The following is a 9,295-nucleotide window of genomic DNA, read 5'->3' as shown; positions in this document are numbered from 1 at the left end:
TGTACTAGGGTTTTAAATTTAAGTTCAATTTCCTGAATTTGAATTGAGGTACAAACAAGATGCAGACCAATAAATAAATAAATATGTTACTTGAAATTAAAATAAATGTTAATGAAGATGAAATTAAATTTTTTAAAATATTAAACTTCTATTTTCATTCTCAAACTAAAATAAATAGACAATAGACATATATATACAGGTCAAAAGTTTGGAAACATTACTATTTTTTATGTTTTTGAAAGAAGTTTCTTCTGCTCATCAAGCCTGCATTTATTTGATCACAAATACAGAAAATGTAATGTAATATTGTGATATATTATTACAATTTAAAATAATTGTTTTTAAATTTATTATACTTTAAATTATCATTTATTTCTGTGATGCAAAGCTGAATTTTTAGGATCATTATCACATGATCCTTTAGAAATCATTCTTATATGATGATTCATTATCAAAGTTGGAAACAGTTCTGCTGCTTAATATTTTTTCAGAACATGTGATACTTTTTTAGGATACTTTGATGAATAAAAAGTAAAAAAAAAAAAAAAAAAAAAAAAAGAAGAAGCTATGTTTTTAAAATAGAAATATTTTGTAATAACAATATACACTACTGGTCAGTAATTTGGGGTCAGTAATTTTTTTTTCTTTCTTTTTTTAAAATAAAATCAATACTTTTAATTCAGCAAGGATGTGTTAAATTGATAAAAAGTGACAGTAAAGAAAATATTATTATTAGATTATATATATATTGAATTTTTTTTTTTTTTTGAATAAACGCAGTTCTTTTTAACCTTTTATTCATCAAATATATTAGACAGCAGAACTGTTTCCAACACTCATAATAATAATCAGAATATTAGAATGATTTCTAAATGATCATGTGATAGACTGGATGTTACATGTGACACTGAAGGCTGGAGTAATGATGCTGAAAATTCAGCTTTGCATCACAGGAATAAATGATTTTTTAAAAGTATATTCAAATAGAAAACTATTATTTTAAGTTGTAATAATATTTCACAATATTACTGTTTTTTTTTGTATTTTTGATCAAATAAATGCAGGCTTGATGAGCAGAAGAGACTTCTTTCAAAAAACATAAAAATAGTAATGTTTCCAAACTTTTGACCTGTACTGTATTTATATATATATATATATATATATATATATATTATATTATATATATATATATATATATATAACACAAAAACTAAATTACTTAAACTTTAAAAATGGAAACAGCAAAATATAAAAATAAAAACTTCAGTAATTCAAATATAAGTTCAAAAATTCTAAATATTTTTTAAAAATGTACAATCAAATTTAAATGTAAGGAAGTAAAATTTATATGAACTGAAATGCATGTAAATGTAATTTTTAACTAAGCAAAGTTTAAGATAAGTTTTGAATATTGAGTTGACAAAGACTTGTTTTAAAGTTTTGAAAACTGTTTAAAATGCCTTAAAGTTTGAAGCTTTCTAGGCCTCAATGATAGATACATGGAACCAAATGACAGTATTTGTTATGTACCGATGTATTTCTAAATGAGATGAAATGCAGGATGTTTTTTGATCTTTATTGATCAGGAACTAATGTCAGCATGAAGTCAGAGCTGCATGTGATTTGTCGTTGTTCTGATTTAGATTTTATTTTGACAGTAAAAGAGACCACAGCACAGAAGCATGTTCTCCATCTGCAGGCTGATTCTCAGGATTTTCTCTTTGCTGTAGAAGATGAGGCTGTTTTTGTGTGTGTGAGATCAATAGTGTGTTCTGGCGCAGTCTCTCACGGGATTGTAATTCAATCTCAGAAGTCTTTCTGTGTCCTGCAGGCGTGATTTAATGCTCAGTGTGAGTGTGCTGATGTTCTCACTCTCATCCACATACACACATATATAGATTAAAGTGTGCTGCTGAAGAGTGTAGTTCATTCTGTCATACATGGTCACTTCAGTTGGACAACCTTTAAAGGCAATTTTCTCAACCCTCGGATTCCAAATGTTCAAATAGTTTTATCTCGGCCAAATATTGTCCAATATTCACCTTTCAGATGATGCATAAACATCAATTTAAAAAATATTGATATTATGACTGGTTTTGTGGTCCAGGGTCACATATGGTAGTTTTGAGAAGATCAGTTTTGGATGATAACCACACCCACTTTTTTATTTTCTTTTCTTTTCTTTTCTTTTCTTTTCTTTTCTTTTCTTTTCTTTTCTTTTCTTTCTTCTTTTTATGCATTTTTAATTTTATTTTATTTTTATTTTATTTTATTTTATTTTATTTTATTTTATTTTATTTTATTTTATTTTATTCATTTATTTTTATTTTTATTTTTATTTTTTTTTTTTATTTTTATTTTTTGATTTTTTATTAGGATTGGAAAATATAGTTTTTTGTGAAAAATAGGTGTTAATTAAATTTTTGCAGTTTTCTTGATTTATATCAGTATTATTTTAGTATTATTTATATGCTATTACACAATTTCTTCATATTTTGAATTAGCTTTTAGTTTTTTTTATTTCATCATTTATTTTAGTTTAAGTTTTAGTAATTTTGTTATGTGATTTTGTTATTTGTATTGTTTTTTTTAATTTTAGTTATTTTATTTTTATTTTAGTTTTATGCAATATACATACATATATAATGCATTTATTATAATATAAAAGATAATACATTTATATAAATATATATATATATATATAATTTTTAGTTTATATATGATTTATTTTATATATTTTCAAATATGATATGATTGAATAATATATGATATATATGATGCATACAGTATGATGCTATATGAAGTGTGTATCAATGTGTCCACACACAGATCGTGAGTGTATGGTGTGTGTTTGTCTCTGGCTCCTGATGTGTCTCAGCTGAGACTGTGTTTGAATATTGTGTGTTGGAGCATTGAGATGCTCGCTGTGATTGATGTGCCTGTGTGTGTGTGTGTGTGTGGGGCGGCTTGGATCTCTGCCATACAGATGCAGCTGTATCCTATCACACACACACACACACACACACACACACTGGTATTATCTCTCATTCATGGCTTCAGACGGAGTGGAAATGTGAGCTCAGGCCGTTGGAGGAATCCAGCACTCACAGCCGGACCTGTTTTACTCGCTCTGGGTTTGGATGTGTTTTAGACCCTGAGGTAATGGGTCAAGTGGAATGTGTTCACAGCGTCTCTGCTCGATTACATCGACTCTCGACTCTCACGCTGTGTTGTTCTTGTTCCATATAGACACTACATTAACAGCACAGTAATAAGACTGCATTATCAGCATCATCAGCTTTTAGCTACAATACTCACTGATGTAAACGAACAGCTCCAGGACGCGGTCACAATAAGTCTGACCCGGTTTCCTGATGGCCCGAGGCCAGCGTGAGGGAGTTTCTGCTCGTCATTTAAGCCAGTTATCACTAAATCTGTCCATTGATAATTCACGATTTCATACCATGTAAATTTCAACATTTGCTTTTCTGTGATGTTTGAACATCATTGTTGGGAACGTTACTGAAAAATATGTTAATAGCATTATCCAGCTGCTTTCCAGGAGAAGGCTTTATGCAGTGTATATCAGTCATAGTTAAACTGTTTTAAATTAAAAACTTTTTTTTTTTTTGTATTTTATGGAAAGAAAAATGTACAAATATATCTCTCAAAATCCAATGTCTTAAAAAAAAAAGATATCAGTATGTTTTATGTTTGGTTTTGAGACGATCAGTTTTATTATATTTTATTTTATTTTATTTGTACATTTTGAATAAAAATGCAAAATATCTATCTATCTATCTATCTATCTATCTATCTATCTATCTATCTATGTTCTTCACATCTGCGAAATTCTGTTGCTAAAAATCTTAATATTCCTAGTATTATTAAGGTTTTTTTTTTTTTTTTAAAATAAGAAATTATATATATATATTGCTAATTTGAACTAAATATGTAGTACAGAACAGAAAAATTGTACATGCTTTTGGAAAATTTTAATCCTTTGACAAAAGCATTCAAAACCTATTTTACATGTAATGTGTCATATTTCAGACTGAAGCTGAATATTCAAGCAGCCCAAAAAAAAAAAATGTGACGTCAGCCAAAAAGTAAAAGTCATTTCCGAGGAGATTTGATGAAGCATTTTGAAGACAGACATTTGTTTTCTTTGGATCAGATGTGCACTGATGAATTATTCACAGAGAGAGCAGGAACATGCATTTAAGAACGCGAATGGTCAGTTTTGATTTCATGTCGACTCTAAACCTGATCAGATCATCAGTCTCGGGGGGTTTCAGAGATGTTTTTGTCCAAATGTATGAAAATAAACCCACCGGCTCCATTCATCTCCTCACCTCTGGCTTTTTCTCTGTTCATCTCTCTGAACCTCACGCAGCAGCTGCTTTGCATCTCATCGTGAGTCGTTTTGTAGTGCAGATTTAGCTCTCTCTCTGTCTCTCTCTCTCTCTCTCTCTCTCTCTCTGTCTGTCTCTCTCTCTCTCTCTCTCTCTCTCTCTCTCTCTCTCTCTCTCTCTCTCTCTCTCTCTCTCTCTCTCTCTCTTTCTCTCAGAGACAGAGCTCCATTAGGATGATGGAAGTGTAATTATCTCCTCTCCACTGCTCTCTAATGCCACAATTAAACTCCTGGAAAAGCAGTAACACTGATTGATATTCAAAGATTTTACATATATGTGTGTGTGTGTGTGTGTGTGTTTGTGTGTGTGTGTGTGTGTGTGTGTGTGTGTGTGTGTGTGTGTGTGTTTATGTGTGTGTGTGTGTGTGTGTCATTAAATATTATAAGCAAAATATGTTTTGTTTTTTTATGGAAAGAAAAACAAAATATTATTGTAAATCTAAAGCAATTTATATATATATATATATATATATATATATATATATTATATATATATATTTATATATATATGTACATAAAACACAATATTGAAAAATAATGCAGACAGATGCTTGAAATGACTGAATATTATCCAGTGTTAATCATTTTTAGCAATGTTAATTATTTTATTTTCACCAGTCAGATAAGTATCTTAGTCAAGGTTGATGCTACATCAGTGTAATGCATATGTCTGAATTTCTGGATTAATGTGTAATACTCTCTGAGCTTTTTATTTATTTCACTGCAAAAGTAATTTCTTTTACATATTTTTTTTTTTTTTTTTTGTAATATGTACATTGATACTTCACTTGTTTTCATTTGTGCCCCATTACCCTGACTACAGTCCCATACAATGAGAATACAAACATGATCACAAGAACATGCTTTACAGAAATATTAAGTTATTCTTCTATTAAAACTGCTTCCAACACTAGTGTGTTTTTAATGGAGATGTGATACGGACAAACACATGCACAGAGAGTATGATGCGTGTCAGTTCAGAGCTTTGATAATTCAGATCAGCCACAAACATCAGTTTTCCTCCTTCACAATCCACAGACCAGAGCATCTGTGCTCATTTTAATGTTTTTCAGCATATCTATCAGCTAAGTTAGTATAATATTGTATTTGTGTATTGGCTGCCTTTCTTTAGATTTACAGATGTTCAGAATTGCTGATTATAACTATGTTATCATAACTTGCTTTGATGTGACCTAGATGCTTGTATTTTGCTAGAATGTTTTGGAGTGGTTGCCAGGGTGTTCTGGTTGGTTGCTAGGTTTCTAAGATAGATGCATAATTGTTTACTGAGAGGATACAGATGTAGTTGTCTGTCTGTTTGTCTGTGTGTGTGTGTGTGTGTGTGTGTGTGTGTGTGTGTGTGTGTGTGTGTGTGTGTGTGTGTGTGTGTGTGTGTGTGTGTGTGTGTGTGTGTGTTTTGTGCAGGTACAATGTGCATTAATGCTGTTGGGATCCCTAGAGAGGAAGAAATTGCAAGGTCTTGGATCTTGGTATCCTCACACTAATGAGCCCACGCTCTCTTTCTCTCTCTCACTCTCGCTCGCTCGCTCTTATGAACCAGAAATGAGTCAGGTTGAGGGGGAGGGGCTTAAGAATAAGAGGGATTGATGACATCATCTGTAAAGGAAAGTGGTTTTATCTTAATGGAAGACAGGCATTTCTCTGTGGAATAACGTGCACTGATCAGTCATTCACAATAAGAACAGGAGAAAGTAAAAACATCTGTTTTTTTGATTTCATGCGACTTGGTGAGCATTTCTGAATCGTGGCTGCTGTTGAACCAACACAGATTTATTTTCTCGTCTCCCACACTGGATTTCTAGAAATGGGTCAGCTGGATTAATTTTCTGACTCAGGTCTTGCCGTCAGGAGCTGATGGGAGATTAGCCTGCTAGTTTATTCTGCTGTGAGTCTGAGGAGAATGCCGTGCATCAGACCGTGAAGACGTTACGCAGGACTTCAGTGCTGATCATTCAGCTTATGAGACTAGCAACATCTCAGCTTTTAGTACATACAGTTACACTACACAAAGTTTGCTGTTAAAAAAGTACAAGAAATTAATACATTTATTCAGCAAGAATTAAATAAATTGATCCAAATTGATATTTTTGATTAATTCAATTGACTCACAGACAGTACCATCTAAACACTCAAATCCCTCTGTAAGATATATTTTATTGTTTTGAAATGTATATTGAGGAAAGTTTGCCATCTGCTGGTATTTATAGGTAGTGCAATGAAAGGAAACCTGCACTGTAAAAAAATAAATACATTAATATATAAGTTGTATAAGTTGTAAATAAAACAGACAATTGGAGTATGTTTTACAAATATATGTATATATATATATATATATATATATATATATATATATATATCTTCAAAATTGTATTTCATGTGTTACTTGCTGTTTCTTTGTTTTTTTTTGTTTTTTGTTTTTTGTGAAATTTACTAGCAGAGTAAATAGTTTTTACAGTGTTTTTCTGCAGTGTGCTGTTCACTGATGTGATTGTGTTCTTCAAATAAAACCTCTTTTCTAATACACAAAAAAAAAATACTTTTAAGATTTACTTTGAAATCATTTTCACTCAAAATGGCTAGTAAATTTCACAAATTAAGACTAAATCAACATTAAGATTTTAAAATAGATAGACTGAAATAGTATGTTCATGTAAAACTTACCCCAATTATCTGTAACTTTGAAAAATAATTTTTTACACAACAGGTTTCTTTTCATTGCACTACCTATAAATACCAGCAGATGGCAAACTTTCCTCAAAATACATGTACTCTTTTAGAGCTATCCTCTTCTGAAGACTCTCTGATCCCTGATGTCTGAGTTTAGTTTTGTCTAACTTTCTCTCTCATTTCCTCTTCTAGGAATTGGAAAAAACGTGATATGCGACCGGACGGCGACGCCGCTGGATGCCTTCCGCATGATGTCAGCAGCCCAGTACTACCCGAAGCTGCTCAGCATCATGGGTAACGTGCTGCGCTTCCTCCCCGCCTTCGTCCGCATGAAGGAGCTGCTGGAGGAGGGTTACGTGGGCGAGCTGCTGGTCTGCGAGGCGCAGGTTCACGGCGGGAGCCTCCTCGGGAAGAAGTACAACTGGAGCTGCGATGACCTGATGGGCGGCGGCGGGCTGCATTCGGTCGGGAGCTACATCATTGACTTGCTCACGTTTCTGACGGGCCGGCGTGCGGCGAAGGTGCACGGCTTCCTCAAGACGTTCGTCAAGCAGACGGACCACATCTGTGGGATCCGGCAGATCACCAGCGACGACTTCTGCACCTTTCAGATGGTGCTGGAAGGAGGCGCGTGCTGCACGGTTACGCTCAATTTTAACGTCCCGGGCGAGTTTCGGCAGGAGGTTGTGGTCGTAGGAACGTCTGGCAGGTTGACGGTTTGCGGGACGGATTTGTACGGACAGAAGAATGACGGAGAAAGCGGTCAGGAGCTCCTTCTCAAGGATAGCACACCTGTCGGAAACGCGTCCCTACCGGACAAGGCGTTCCGGGACATCCCGTCTCCGTATCTCATCGGCACCATCTGCATGGTTCAAGCCGTTCGGCAGGCGTTTCAGGATCAAGACGACCGGCGAACGTGGGACGGCCGGCCGCTGACGATGGCCGCGACTTTTGAGGACTGTCTGTATGCACTTTGCGTCGTGGACACGATCAAGAAGTCCAATCAGTGTGGCGAGTGGCAGAACATCGTGGTGATGACGGAGGAACCGGAAGTGAGTCCCGCGTACCTGATCAGCGAGGCCATGCGGCGCAGCCGGATGTCGCTGTACTGCTAACGCAGCGTGTGAGCAAATGTGCATGGATGCATATTGAGTTCAATGCATTCGGAGCATTTGGAAAATTGGAGAAGTACATGCAACTGAAGGAAACATGCATTTGTGCCTCATGCATGGAGTTCAGCTTGTGTTTTGATGCGTTAAAACATCGGCTGCTGGAATTGTTTTGTATGTATGCAATAAATATGCTTTCAGATGGAAAACAACCACGCTGAAATGCTTTTGTACTTGTGACATGTTTGTAGGACATGCAATCCTGCTTTTCAGTTTGACTTTGGTTTGCAGGATCTTTTCAGCGTCGTCTGTCTGTGAAACCCAGGCAAGGTCATCTACCGATGCAGCATCCGTCAGCACGTGTTTGCATGCTAGCGTGAGCACGTTTAATGCAAACACAGACTCCTGCGTCAAACGCATGACATCTCCACTCGCACTGTAAACTACAGGATTTTGCTGTGTGTTATGAGGTCGATCTGAACAAACACAAAGAGTGTCAGATGTTTCTGCTTTGTTAGTACTGATATATTTAAAATCCCGATGTTTGTGCGTGTTTTTTAACTGGTATCTTGATTGTTATAGCTGTGGCTTTACGGTCCTTTGTTTTCCACCTGTAAGATTTTGAATTGTAAATCTGCCAAATATGAAATGGCAAACGTCACGTCGTGTTAACCGTCAGTGGTTCTCAACTGGTTTTGCTTCAGGATCCGACATTATGTGGTGACCCAAAGGTAAACAAAAATCTCCTTCAAATCAAACACTGAAATGATATTATATGCTACAGGTCAAAAGTTTGGAATATGCTTTCAGTTTTTATGCTTATAAGAGGAACTATTATTAATAATTGAGCATTAGTAATAATTGAGCAATAATAATAATATCAGAATGATTTCTGAAGGATCATGTGACACTGAAGACTGGTGTAGTGATGCTGAAAATACAGCTTTGATCACAGGAATAAATTACATTTTATAATATATTCTCATAGAAAACAGCTATTTTAAATTATAATAATATTTCACAATATTTCTGTTTTTACTGTATTTTTGATCAAATAAATTATTTTTTTTTTTGCTGTATTTTT

General features: G+C 34.4%; 1 protein-coding gene and 1 pseudogene across 1 annotated transcript in view; both read left to right on the top strand.

Moving 5' to 3' along the window:
* The window catches only part of LOC109057194 (glucose-fructose oxidoreductase domain-containing protein 1), a 25,933-nt gene extending 16,767 nt beyond the window's left edge, over positions 1-9,166 (top strand). The window contains exon 2 of the mRNA XM_042714835.1: positions 7,295-9,166. Within this exon, the coding sequence (XP_042570769.1) occupies positions 7,295-8,217 (923 nt within the window). The 3' untranslated portion in view covers positions 8,218-9,166. The remainder of the gene's footprint in view (positions 1-7,294) is intronic.
* The window catches only part of LOC109057198, a 318,686-nt pseudogene that overhangs the window by 87,813 nt on the left and 221,578 nt on the right, over positions 1-9,295 (top strand).

Source organism: Cyprinus carpio, chromosome A24 (assembly GCF_018340385.1).
Source record: "Cyprinus carpio isolate SPL01 chromosome A24, ASM1834038v1, whole genome shotgun sequence".
Taxonomy (NCBI): Eukaryota; Metazoa; Chordata; class Actinopteri; order Cypriniformes; family Cyprinidae; genus Cyprinus; species Cyprinus carpio.
The sequence above is the reverse complement of the archived record's forward strand: the minus strand, read 5'-3'. Positions and strand labels throughout refer to the sequence as shown.